Source organism: Panthera pardus, unplaced genomic scaffold (assembly GCF_024362965.1).
Source record: "Panthera pardus isolate Hobbes unplaced genomic scaffold, ASM2436296v1 HiC_scaffold_8, whole genome shotgun sequence".
NCBI lineage: Eukaryota > Metazoa > Chordata > Mammalia > Carnivora > Felidae > Panthera > Panthera pardus.
In genome coordinates, this window is record NW_026527013.1 from 74,774,212 (window position 1) to 74,788,300 (window position 14,089).

At 40.4% G+C, this 14,089-nt stretch overlaps 1 protein-coding gene across 1 annotated transcript in view; it reads left to right on the forward strand.

Annotated features, from left to right (window-relative positions):
- The first annotated feature begins 8,505 nt into the window (after positions 1–8,505).
- VPS41 (VPS41 subunit of HOPS complex) overlaps positions 8,506–14,089 on the forward strand; it is a 186,385-nt gene continuing 180,801 nt past the window's right edge. Inside the window, exon 1 of the mRNA XM_053898062.1 lies at positions 8,506–8,565. Within this exon, the coding sequence (XP_053754037.1) occupies positions 8,545–8,565 (21 nt within the window). The 5' untranslated portion in view covers positions 8,506–8,544. The remainder of the gene's footprint in view (positions 8,566–14,089) is intronic.

Consider the following 14,089-nt stretch of genomic DNA (forward strand, 5'->3'; position numbering starts at 1 on the left):
AGGATGCCAGATGTATGGAAGAGAAGGGGTCTTGCTCCACAAACATACCTTGAAATTGGATTCTTGCTGAAAAATGGACCCGGTTTCACAAATGATATTGGGATCCAATGGCAGGATGTGTTTAATGTCTCCAATTTTTGACTGAAAATGAAAGATTCTCTATGAAATAATACATGTGCTTGGCACAGCTAAACACCTGGATTCTGAACAGATTGAATTCATGCTTTAAGTTAAAAAATTAGTTTTGTGCTTTTCTGTCAAAAATGTGAAAGAAGTTGAGTAAGTGGATTGCACATGAGCAGTTTGTGTCTGGGGAAAATCCAAACAGATGGCCTCTGAACTATTTCTTAGTAAGACATAAAATAGGAAATCCAAAGGATGCATAAAGGATTTCATAAATTATTCAAAATTACCACATTAGATTATTTCCAAAAAATGGTTTTTAGGCATTTCTTGATATTTCCAAAGAACTTTTGAGACAACTTCAAGGGACCTCTGACCAAGCCATACCATTTCTACAATTTTCTTAGGAAATATTTAAGTAAACAAGTGTTAAAAGAAACAACGCTTATCACAATATAGTTTATAATAGTGAAATTTGAAAGCAATCCAACCACTCAAAAGTAAGGGGTTGGCTACATAAATTATGATAATCAACTCAATAGAAGACTATCCAAGCATTGACAACTATACAGCTCTATATTTATTTACGCAGAATTACATTTTTGATGTATTAATAAATTTAAAAATGTGCCACAGAACTGTAAAGTACAATCCAGATTATGTTTAAAATTCACCTTTAGGTATTCCTCCTGTATAGAAAATCTGGAAAAATATCCTCCGAAAGTATTGCAGTAAACGTAAGAAAAAATCCTTCTGGAGTCTCTTCTCTCTTATTCATTACTGCGTTATAATTGACAGATCACTTACATATTACCTTTTTCATTTTACAAAGAAATTAATCTTCACCATTCCCCTTAGAAGTCCATAGACGTGAGGGGCGCATGGGTGGCGCAGTTGGTTAAGCGTCCGACTTCAGCCAGGTCATGATCTCACGATCCCACGATCCGTGAGTTCGAGCCCCGCATCAGGCTCTGGGCTGATGGCTCAGAGCCTGGAGCCTGTTTCCGATTCTGTGTCTCCCTCTCTCTCTGTCCCTCCCCCGTTCGTGCTCTGTCTTTCTCTGTCCCAAAAATAAATAAACGTTGAAAAAAAAATTTTATAAAAAAGAAGTCCATAGACGTGAGGTATTAACATACATAAAATGATGATCATTTATGAGAAATTACCATGGAAAGAGTAACCACTGGGATTTTCTATCCTCACTATGGGTAAGATACTACTCTATGCACACTGTAATTGTACAGAAAATCACATTTTCTTAAAAAAAGAGAGAGAGAATTTTTTTTTTTAGAGCACTTTCAGGTTCACAATAAAATTGAGAAAAAGGTACAGAGATTTCTCATGTATGCCTCTGGCCCTACACACGCATCACCTCCCCAACTATCACCATGCCCCACCGGAGTGGTCCATTTGTTACAGCTGATGAACATACACTGACACATCATTATCCCCCAAAGTCCATAGTTTACACCAGGGTTCACTCTTGATGCTTATTCTATGAGATTGGACAAATGTATAATGACATATATTCATCATTATAATATCATCAGTGTATTTTCACTGCCCTAGAAATCCTCAGTATTCTTCCCATCTATCCCAACCCCCTCTAGGCCACCCCCAGCTCCTCAGCCCTGGCAACCACTGATCAATTTACTGCCTCCATAGTTTTGCCTCTTCCAGAATGTCACTTAGGTGGAAGCATGAAGTATGTGAACTGTTCAGATTGGCTTCTTTCACTTAGTAATATGCACTTCGGTTTCTTCCATGTCTATTCATTTATTGATAGCTCATTTCTTTTCAGTGCTGAGTGAAATCCTGTTGTCTGGACTTAAAACAATTTATTTATATACAGTAACTGAACTGGATGTATGGTTATGTATTCACCCACCGGACAACATCTTGCCTGCTTCCAAGTGTTGGCAATTGTGATTAAAGCTGCCATAAACGGGTCTTTACGCAGGTTTTTGTGTGGACATGCTTTCAGTTTTGGGGGTAAGTACCAAGGAGTATGGTTCCCATGTTGTATAATAAGAGTGTGTTTAGTTTTGTGAAAAACCGACAAACTGTCTTCCAAAGTGGCTGTACCAATTACGATTCCCAACAGCAATACATGGGACAACCTTGCCGACCTTTGGTATTGTCCGTGTTCCAGATTTTGGACATTCTAATAGATGTGTAGTTGTGTATGTCATTGCTGTTTTGGTTTGTATTTGTTGGTTGACGTGTGATATGGAGTATCTTTTCATATCCTTATTTGCTATCGGTGTATCTTTTTTGGTGAGGTACCTGTTAAGGTCTTTGGCCCATATTTTAATTATTTGTTTTGCTTTGTTTTCTTTGTTTTAAGAGTTCTTTGCATATTGTGGGTAATGGTCCTTTATCAGATAAGTCTTTTGCAAATATTTCCTCTCCATCTGTGTTTTGTCTTCTCATTCTTTTGACATTGTCTTTTCAAAAGCAGTTTTACATTTTAATAAAATCTAACTTATCATCAGTTTCTTCCATGGATCATGTCTTTGGTGTTGTAGCAAAAATGCATCACATACCCCAAATCATCCAGGTTTTCTCCTATATTATCTCCTGGGAGTTTTATATTTTTGCATTTTACATTTAGGTCTATGATTCATTTTAAGCTAATTTTTATGAAGTGTGTAAGGTCTATGTCTAGATTCTTTTTTTTTTTTTTTTTTTTGCATGTGAATGTCTAATTGTTCCAGTACCATTTGTTGAAGGGACTATCTTTGCTCCATTGTATTGCTCCTTTGTCAAAGATTGGTTGACTATATTGATGTGGGTCTATTTCTGGGCTCTCCATTTCTTCCAATGATATATTTGTCTGTTCTTTCACCAATACTACCTTGTTTTGATTACTATAGTTTTACAGTAAGTCTTGAAGTTGGGTACCATCCGCTTTCCAACTTTGTTCTTCTCATTCAATATTGTGTTAGCTTTTCGGGGTCTTTTGCTTCCCCTATGAACTTTAGGATCAGTTTGTATCTATAAAGTAACTTGCTGGAATTTTGATTGGGAACGCACGAACACTCTAGACCAAGTTGGGAAGAAGTGATGTCTTGACAATATTGAGTCTCCCAATCCATGAACATGGAATGTCTCTTCATTTATCTGGTTCTTTTTTAATTTATTCATCAGAGTTTTATAGTTTCCTTATATAGATCTTGTACATATTTTGTTAGATTTATATAAAAATATTTTAATTTGGGGAGTGCTAATATAAAAAGAATTGTGCTTTATTTTTTTAAAGATTTTTTTAAAATGTTTTTTATTTATTTTGAGAGAGGGAGTGCAAGCACATGTGTGGGGGGAGGAGCAGAGAGAGTGGGAGAGAGAGAATCCCAAGCAAGGTTGTCAGCACAGAGCCTGACATGGGGCTCATTCCCACCAACTGTGAGAACATGACCTGAGCCAAAATCAAAAGTCAGACACTTGGGGGACCTGGGTGGTTCAGTCGGTTAAGTGTCTGACTTCAGCTCAGGTCATGATCTCATGGTTCTTGAGTTCAAGCCCCGTGAGTTCAAGCCCTGAGTTGGGCTCTGTGCTGACAGCTAAAAGCCTGGAGGCTGCTTCGGATCCTGTGTCTCCCTTTCTCTCTGCCCCTCCCTTGCTCACACTCTGTGTGTGTGTGTCTCTCTCTCTTTCAAAAATAAACATTAAAAAAAATTTTTTTTAAAAGTCAGATGCTTAACCGACCGAGCCACCCAGGTGCCCCAATATTAAATATAATTTATTGTCAAACTGGTTTCCATACAACACCCAGTGCTCACCCCAGCAGGTGCCCTTCTCAATGCCCATCACCCATTTTCCCCTGTCCCCCACCCCCATCAACCCTCAGGTTGGTCTCAGTATTTAGGAGTCTCTTACGGTTTGCTTCCTTCCCTCTCTGTCACTTTTTTTCCCCCTTCCCCTCCCCCATGGTCTTCTGTTAAGTTTCTCAGGATCCACATATGAGTGAGAACATATGGTATCTGTCTTTCTCTGCCTGGCTTATTTCACATAGCATAATACCCTCCATAGTATTATGTCTTTAATGTCAAATTCTACTTGTTCGTTGCTGACACATAGGGAAGCAATCGGCTTTTGTATACTCAACTCGTGTCCTGCAAACTTGCCATAATTGCTTATTAGTTCCAGAAGGTTTTGATCAAATCTTTCAGATTTTCTACAGCTAATGCCAATGGCTAACAAAGACAGTTTTATGTCTTCCTTCCCAATCCTTTCCAAACTATAAACTTTCATTTATTTTTTTATTTTTTTTGCCTTGCTGATTCCTAAATGGTGTTGAAACAATGTGTTGAGAGGGGACATCCTTGCCTTGTACTTGGTCTTAGTGGGAATGCTTTGAGTATTATGTTAGCTGCAGGTCTTTTGTAGATAGTCTTTATCAACTTGAGAAAGTTCCTCTCTATTTTCAGCTTGCCACAAGTTTTTATCATGAATAGGTGTTTCTGCATCTATTGATATGATCATGCGATTTTTCTTTTTTAGTCTGTTGATTTTATGGATTACATTAATTGATTTTTGAATGTGAACCAGTCTTGCATACCTGAAATAAATCCAACTTGGTCATGGTCTCTAATATTTTCATACATTTTTAAACCTGATTTGTTAATATTTTGTTGAGGCGGATGCCTGGGTGGCTCAGTTTGTTAAGCGTTTGACTTCGGCTCAGGTCATGATCTCATGTTTCCTGAGTTCAAGCCCTGCGTTGGGCTCTGTGCCAAAAGTTCAGAGCCTGGAGCCTGCTTTGGATTCTGTGTGTCCGGCTCTCTCTGCCCATCCCCCAATCGTGCTCTGTTCTCTAAAATGAATGAATGTTAAAAAAATTTTTTTAAATATTTTGTTGAGGATTTTTGAATCTATGTTCATGAGAGATATTGGTCTGTCGTTTTCTTTTCCTGTAATGTCTTTGTCTGATTTGGTATTAGGGCAATGCTGGCCTCATAGAATGAGTTAGGAAGTATTCTCTCTGCTTCCATCCTCTGAAAGAGGCTATGGAGAATTGGCATGATTTCTCCTGTAAATTTTTAGTATAATTCACCGGTAACATATGTAGGCCTTTCGAAAGGTTATTAACTATTGATTTGATTTTTTAAAAATAGATATAGATATAACATTGTCTATATCCTCCTGGGTGCTTTTGGAAGATTGTATCTTTCAAGGAATTGGCCCATTTCATCTAGATTATCAAATTTGTGGGCATAAAGTTATTCACAGTATTCCTTTATTATCCTTTTAATACAGAATCTGTATTGACGTCTCCGCCTTCATATCTGATATTAGTAATTTATGCCCTCTCTTTTTCTTAGTTAGCCTGCCTTATTGATTTTATTGATCTTTTCATAGAAGCATGTTTTTGTTTTGTTGATTTTCCCAGTTGATTTTTTGTTTGTTTGTTTGTTTTTGTTTTTGTTTTCATTGCTCTGCTCTAATTCTTATTACTTTTCTTCTGGTTGCTTTGGATTTAATTTGCTCATCTTTTCCTAATGGGGAAATTTATGTTACTGATTTTAGATGTCTCTCTTTTTTTCTAAATTATGCATTTAATGCTATAAATTCCCCTCTAAACACTGCTTTTACTGCATGCCACGATTTTTGATAAGTTGTGTTTGCATTTTCATGTAATCAAAAATGCTTAAGATTATTTCTCAAGATTTATCTTTTGACCCATTTGCTATTTAGAAGTGTTGTTTACATTCCGTGTATTTGGGATTTTCCAGTTCTCTTTCTATTATTGGTTTCTAGTTTAATCCGATTGTGGTCTGTGAGGAGGAGTGTTATGACTTCTGTTCTTTTGAATTTGTTGACGTGTGTCTAATGGCCAAGACTGTGGTCTATCCTGGTGAATTTTCCATGTGAGTTTGAGAAAAATATTTATTCTTACTTTTACCTCCACAGTTTGTTTTTTTAAGCTTATTCATTTAACACTTTTGAGAGAGACAGCGAGAGAGAGAGTGTGTGCGTGCACACAAGTGGGGGAGGGGCAGAGAGAGAGAGGGAGACAGAATCCGAAGCAGGCTCCAGGTTCTGAGCTGTCAGCACAGAGCCTGACATTGGGCTCCAACTCACAGACCGTGAGATCATGACCTGAGCCAACATTAATGCTCAACCGACTGAGCCATCCAGGTGCCCCAGCCTCCACAGTTTAAAGGTGGGAGGATGGACTGATGGGCAAAAAAAAAAAAAAACAAGTGATTTGCCAAAGAATGAAAGACTGTTGGGCTAATTACTTCTCAGACTCTAATGTTCATATATATACCCTGGGGAGATATTAAAAGCCAGCTTCTGGCTCTAGATCTTTGGAGGGGCCCTAAACTTCATTTCTAAAAGGCTCCCAGGTGATATTGATGCTGCTGGTCTGTGGACCACGCTTTCAGTAGCAGGAGGTGAGAAGATCTCTTAGACAAGGGAGCCAAAAACTCTCATTTCATAGGAGGAAACTTGGGGCTCTGAGATCACAGATGAATTTCATCTTGCCCACAGGCACAGTGTGAACCTGCTATCCTGTAGTGGGGTTCTTCCTCTCATTCATCATTCTGTATCTCTGTCTCTTCACTTTCTGGTCTGTCCAAAAGGACACAGAAGATCCAACGCTCATCATATTTTGTTATAGTCAAGAGAGTATACTGAATGGGTGCAGACTTGGGGACTCCAGAGTCTCTGAGGTTTGCATGAGCAGAGGATAATCTGCAGAAACTTTGGCTACATCTTTAATTAGACCCACTAAAGTTTTATGGGTGTGTCTAGATCATAATGGGAAAAGGCAAAATTAGAATTTGGTAGAAGGGCTAGACTTATTTCTTTCTTTCTTCCGTGGAGGCTGAACTGAGGTTTCCTGCACCTTTTTAGTCTGTGTAAAGCTTCCTGTCAGACATGAAGTAGTGGAACTTGAGCAATGTTTGGGTCCCGGTTGCTTTGCAAGAGATCTTAGGAACTCAGACTGGAAAGGTCAAAACTCGGAGTACTCGGTGCTTGGTTATGGATATCTAAATGCCTTGGGTTAGCCTTTCATCAATCCTTTGTGACTGAGTGATCAGCAGACGGGGAGAGGGACACGAGCAAGTGTTAGAGGAAGAGGTCATTCAGGCCCTGGAGAGAAGACAAGTGTCTCGCATGAGGTCACTTAGGCCATGGGAATCATGGGTTGACCAGGTTATAGCTAGAGACCTCCTTCCATGCCTTCCTTGTAAGTTGGAGTCAATGAGGCACGGGGGCAAAAAGGGCACCGGGCACCCACCACGTGCTGCCATTTGTGGCACCTTTTTCTAGTTATGAATTACTGGAGATGATTGGAAAGAAGAAAGTGTCTGTTTTTGGATAAGATATTGCAAATTCCTGAGGATTAGGAAGGAGAGTTTTATAATGTTCAGAAACATGGTGGGGGGATCATTCGTTTTAAAGGATGGACAAAAGACAATGGTTTTACAGATTTTACCAAGGACAAATTTATATTCCATCTTAAATATTTAACTATAGAACATATCTAATAAAAGTTTAACAACTAATTTAATTAAACAATGGAGATTTTTTTGTTTTAAATTTCAATGTACAGATGCCAAAAGAAGATGTCAAATGAAAGCAGCAAGCAGTACAAGCAAGCCAAATATTTTTAAAATATAAGTTCTTACCTGGTTCTCCACTGCAAGGACTGATTTATGCTTTATATTCATTGAATACATTTGTTAAAAAGGACAAGACACCTTTTAGACTAGGAAGCATTTGCTAATCATAGAGTCTTTGGCATTAAACATGGCCAAATTCTATTTTTAAAAAAAACTTTTTAAATGTTGTATTCTTTTTTTGAGAGAGAGAGAGAGAGAGAGACAGAGAAGAGTGGGGGAGGGGCAGAGAGAGAGCGAGAGATAATCAGAAGCAGGCTCCAGATCAGATCTAGGCTGTCAGCAGAGAGCCTATGTGGGGCTGGAACTCAGGAACTGTGAGATCATGACCTGATCCAAAGTCTGATGCTTGACCGACTGAAGCACCCAGGTGCCCCAGAGATGGCCACATTCTAATCCTAGTTCTGCCTCTTACAGGTGTGTGACCTCTGAGCCATGGTGTTCTCCTCTATAAATAGGGGTAACACTAGGGATTGCTGGGGGTATTAAATGAGAAAATGTTTGCAAAACTATAACCCCAGGGCTTCATACATAGCGAATATTAGTAAATAATGTCATAATCATGGAACCAGTAAGAACAACAAAAAAATAAATCATGAAATCAACAACGGTTTTGTTCAGATTCTCCAGAGGCCATCTCCATTGAGCTGGGAAAGTCAGAAGCAGAGAGGCACCAAATGACGCCCCGGTTCAGAGGCTGCTAAAACTACATTTCCCAGCAGCCCCTGTTTCCAGAGTCTCGGTTTCTCTCATTTCCGGGTCTGTCATGTGACTCTCCGGCTACATCATGGCGGAAGCAGAGGGGCAGGTAAATGCTGCAACTGTTAGGCCGGGGAGGGAGAGGCGAGGTGAGGTGATCCGGGCTCGGAGCCGAGTGTGTGGAAGTGCGGAGCTGCCAGAGGGCGAGGCAGGCCCACCGCGGGACGCGCGAGGGGCGAAAGGCCATTTCGGGGAGCAGAGGAGAGGGTGGGATGGCTGCTCTTGGAGGGCACCCGGGGAAAGCTCTCCGACACACCCCCGGCGTTGGAGGGGCGGCCTTGCTTTGTCGCTGCCCCTGTGACCTGTCTTCAGTGAAATTTTGGCTGGAAGGCAGCCTGGTTGTCCCAGGAACTGACTGCCCTTGGGAAGCGTCGAAGTGAAGACAGTGAGAGTTGGTTTGCAGGAGGGCCAGGAGAGAGTAGATGATGAATTTTGTTTCGTACCTATTGTTTTTAGGTGCAAAGCTAAGTCAGCTGTGACGTGCAGCAGTGGTTAAGTGCATTTGTCCTGGAGCAAAAATGCCTAGGCTCCAGTGCTGGTTCTCTTTTTTCTTTTCTTTCTTTCTTTCTTTTTTTTTTTTTTTAATTATTTTATTTTTTGAGAGAGAGAGAGACAGAGAGACAGAGCACGAGCGGGGGAGGGCAGAGAGAAAGGGAGACACAGAATCCCAAGCAGGCTCCAGGCTCCGAACTCTCAGCACAGAGCCCGTCGTGGGGCTTGAAGCCACAGACCGTGAGATCATGACCTGAGCCAAAGTCGGACACCCAACCGACTGAGCCCCCCCGGGCGCCTTTGGTTCTCTTTCTTAATATGTGACTTTGGGCTAGTTACTTAACTTTAAATATAAGATGGAGATATAAGAGTAACATTCTTGGAGAGTAAATAAGTTAGAGGGTAGAATAAGCACACCAGTTAAAGTGCTTAGTAAAAGTAGGGCTCAGTAAAAGTTACATGAGATTCTTTGTTGCTGACAGAACATCACATGGCAATGCCAGCCCACACATGGCTATGTGGGGTTGGAGTTTAGAGTAGTAGATAGTGAAGGCAAAAGAGTTATTTTCATACACGTGATAGTGGTAATCAAAGCTTAGTTGAAATGACACAGTACTATCAAGAAGACAGAAAAGGGCAAAGGCCAGAACTAATTGTCCATCTATAGGGTCATTTCACGTTGGCACAGTTTTTCCTTACAAATTAACAAGGCCATCAGTTTCCATAATTGTCTCTAAAAAGTGGTGTATGATGAGCTGTACCATAATGAAAGAAGTTTAGCTACTTGATAATTTATTATCAGTGGTATTAAGAATACCACTTGTAACATACTTCATTTATGTAATGCAGAGTTGCCCTAAGTACGTTTGATATACATCAGTAATTAAGAAATAAAGTAGAAATTTGGTTTGGGTGGTCGTTGTGGTAATAGGAGTGTTGCTACCAGCCACCGAAGCCTCCTTTTTTTGATTCAGTCACTTCAAAGGAAAAATGCTTGTTAAGCACATGCAGCTTCGTGAGTCATTGCTGGGTTTGATGATAGTGGTGAGATTGGTTTTCACACTGTTGGTCTTTCTGGTGGAAATAACAGCTTATTTGTTGTTTGATTTCAAACCAAAACGGGGTGCCTGCGTGGCTCGTTCCGTTGAGTGTCCGAACTCAGATCAGGTCATGACCTCACGGTTTGTGAGTTCGAGCCCCACACTGGGCTTGTTGCTGTCAGTGCAGAGCCCGCTTCGGATCCTCTGTCCCCTTCTCTTTCTGCCTCTTCCCTGCGTACGCTCTTTCTCTCTCAAAAATAAATAAAACCAAAAGCCAAGACCTTAGATACAGGGTAGTAGAGATGGAGAGAGTTGCTCTCAGTATTTACTGCTGTTTTGTGCAGAAGTTTGGCAAAGCTGTCTGATATAAAAACACACATAGAAAGTTAGTGATATAGTAAGTATGCTTTGAATTTTGATGGTACTTTTCAGTGTAAAGCCTTCACATCACATTTGGTCCTCACAAAGTAATTCTGTGTGGTGAATGTTTGTTCTGATATATAAGTCAGGACCAGCACCTCCTATGTTCCAGGCCTGCCAGTGGCTTCCCATCACACTCTGAGGGAATGTCAGACTCCTTTATAATACCCTAGTTGCCCTACAGGACCTTGCCCAATTGTTCCTTATTCCTTTTCTCTGACTTCATTTTCTACTCTTCTCCTCTTCTCCCCTTTTGTCACTCTGCATCAGCTATACTTGGCTTTCTTACTGTTCCTTCAACAGGCTGGCCCGTTGCTACCTCAGGGCCTTTGCTCATGCTACACCCTTTATTGACCTCATGTATCCAGGGCTTTCTTCCGGGGTTCCTTCATGTCTTTGTCCACGTGTTATCTTTTTGAGTGAGACCTTTGATTGTTCTTTGAGACCTCTTCCTTGCATTATTTTTCTCCTTAGTGCTCATTACCATCTGACATAGTGTGTTTTAAAGTTTCTACTTATTTGTCCTGTGTGTTTCTGTGTTCATTTCTGTATATTCTCCCCATTTGAACATAAGCTTCATGACGGAAAGAATTTGTTCACTGCTGTTTGCCTGACACCTAGAGTAGTGCCACGATATGTGTTAAATGATTGAATTTTACACATACGCAACTGGAAATTCAGACAACATAAGTAATTTACTCAGGCTAATGTGTGTAATAAATTTCCAATCTTCTATTTCCAAATAGAAATGTGTTTTCCAGAGCTCATGTTTTTTTCCCACTAGAACACCCCACCTCTTAAAAAATACTTGAGAACCTAATTCTAATTTTTTTTTTTTTTACTTTATGAAGTAGAATGAACCTTATCACCTTAATAAATTTCCTTCAAGTCATAATTTCACCTTTGACACTTCAACAGCCTGAATATAGTTAAAGCAGGCATTCATCTCCCCAACAGGGTCATTCTCAAAAAGACCAGTGGTCCATTGTCAATGGCAGAAAGAAGCAGACATTCACAAGTTGTCGTTCTGTTTTTTTAAAGCTGGTAAATAATCGTACCTATGTTATCAGTTCTTTTAGATTAAAAATGGTTAGATTTTTCTCACCCTGGTTGATTTGTGCGGTAGGGAGCTGTTGAAATCTGGTCTTGTGTCTACAGAGTTTTGAAAGCTAAAAGTGCATAAAAGCGGAGTTAAATAAATTTGTTAATTGTTCTGTTCGGCCCCCTTGAACCTTTTAGAAAATCTTTTTTTTTAATTATTTATTTTTAGAGAGAGAGAGAGAGAGAGAGAGCATGAGTCGGGTAGGGGCATAGAGAAAGAGAGAGAGAACTCCAAGCAGGCTCCCCACTGTCAGGGCAGAGCCCGATGAGGGACTCAAACCCACAAATTGTGAGATCACGACCTGAGACGAGATCAAGAGTCGGTCGCTCAACCGACTGAGCCACCTAAGCGCCCCAAACCTCTTAGAAAGTCTTGACCTAATTTTTCCCCCTAAAAAACTTTCAGACCTGAGATGGGTATTAAAATGAGCTGTGATGACAGGTTAGGGCAGAGGAAGCTTTTTTCTTGGCATCATGCACTGGAAATGCAGACCGCCTCCATGATGAGCAAGCCAAAAATAAATCTCTTCTCTTAACTTTTCTTTGTTTTTAATTTTTATTTATTATTTTTTAATTTTAGGAAAAGAGTGAGCAGGGGAAGAGTCGGGGGGGGGGAGAGAGAGAGGGAGAGAGAGAGGGAGAGAGAGAGAGAGAGAGAGAGAGAGAGAGAGAGAATCTCAAGTAGGTTCCATGCTCAGCACAGAGCCCAGTGTAGGCCTCGATCTCATGATCGTGGTGACCTGTGCCGAAATCAAGAATCAGACACTCAACTGACCGAGCCACCCAGGCGCCCCTCTCCTCTTAACTTTTCTGAGCCTTGTATTCTTTGATGATTGCTTTTTTTTTTTTTTTTTACCCTTTAATTTTAGAAAGAACCAAAGTAATAAGATCTGTATTGAATTAACATAATGTAAAATCGTTCATGGGCTCTCAAGCTACGAAATCACTTTTTTGGACATGATTGAACATTTTTTTAAGGCACTGGGAGGTCTTTATGCTGAGTACAGGGAAGGGAGTTCACAGAAATAACCACATGTGTATAGTTTGGAGAAAGGACTCACACCCTGTATTCTGCCTGGGAATTTTCTAACCAGCAGTTTTACTTAGTTCCAAAATGATTTACAGTTGACCTTCATGATCATGGATGCCCAACAGTATTTGTTGAGACCTCTCTTATGAATAACATTCTGCTTGGAGTCTGGTTGTTTGTATATTTGTCTTATGTCTACTACAGACTGCTGAGTCCTCAGGAAGGAGGACAGAGCTCACTCATGCGTGCATGTCTCACAGGGCTAGTGCTTTACAGGTACTAGGTGCTTAGTAAAATGTTTAAATGAATTTATTCGGGAGGAGAATGAATGGCCTTCTGAATTGAAGATGTCAAACTGTAAGTGAGATGCAGTAGAATTTGTGTTATGTTAGCTTCACTTGAAACTTTCAAGAGTTATTCATTCAAATGTATTGTAGATGACATTTCCTAAATTCCTTACTCTGCCAGCTCCCCGGGTACCCTTTCAGCTTTCCTACCAACCATCAGGGAACCTGGTCTATTAAAATATTTGACCATCTATTCCTTGACAGGAGAGGAGAGTTTCTTTTTTGAATTTTCCCTGTGCGTTTTAGAATTGAGGATTTTTTTTTTTTTTTTTTTTTTTTTTAAGAGACAGTGTGAGGGCAGGAGAGGGTCAGAGGAAAAGAGAGAGAATCCTTCAGTAAGCTCCAAGCTCAGTGCAGGGCCCAAATGGGGGGTTTGAGACCATGACCCGAGCCAAAACCAAGAGTTGGATGCTCAGCCGACTGAGCCACAGGAGCCCAGAATTTGGGGAAATTTTATCCTTACTGTAGAGCATTTACTGATTATCAGATGACAGTTCATGAGCATGTACACACCCATGTGAGTGTGCCCCATGTGTAAAATAAAAATCACATCAACCAATACTTGCCTGTGGACAGAGGCATTTACGCTCTAGAAATCTTGTGAGTCTGAAATGAGATTATGTTAAAGTGGCCAGGTCAAAGTGCCTTATATGTGGGACTAGAGTTTATTATCTAGACTTGGGCTTTGCTCAGTTATATACTATTCTCTTTTTTTACAGTTTGATAAAGATCTTTTGAAAGCAATTTGACTGATAACTAAAGGAAAAATAAAGCCCCAAACAAGCAGTTGCTAAAAGCACAGAGTCCGGGAAATTTTTAGAGGATCCACTCTTTCCTGTGTAACTAAAGTGTAGTCACAAATTAGCTAGACGTGGTTATTGCCTTATAAGTTTTTCTGCTCATCTTTGTCTGGGCTGATTGGCTGGAGTCCGGCATCACTATCTGATTACTAGCAGTCGCCCCAGTACCCACGTTACCACCTTGGGAGGGAGCACTCATCCAATCTGGGGCTCTGCGTTTCATGCATTCCCCATTCTTAGCTGTTCAGTCACGGTTGCCTTTGTTTCTGCCGGGGACCTGGTCCTCCTCGGTGTTCTTGTTCCCAGATGCTTGTGATTCTAGGCTCTTATTTCAACTCAACAA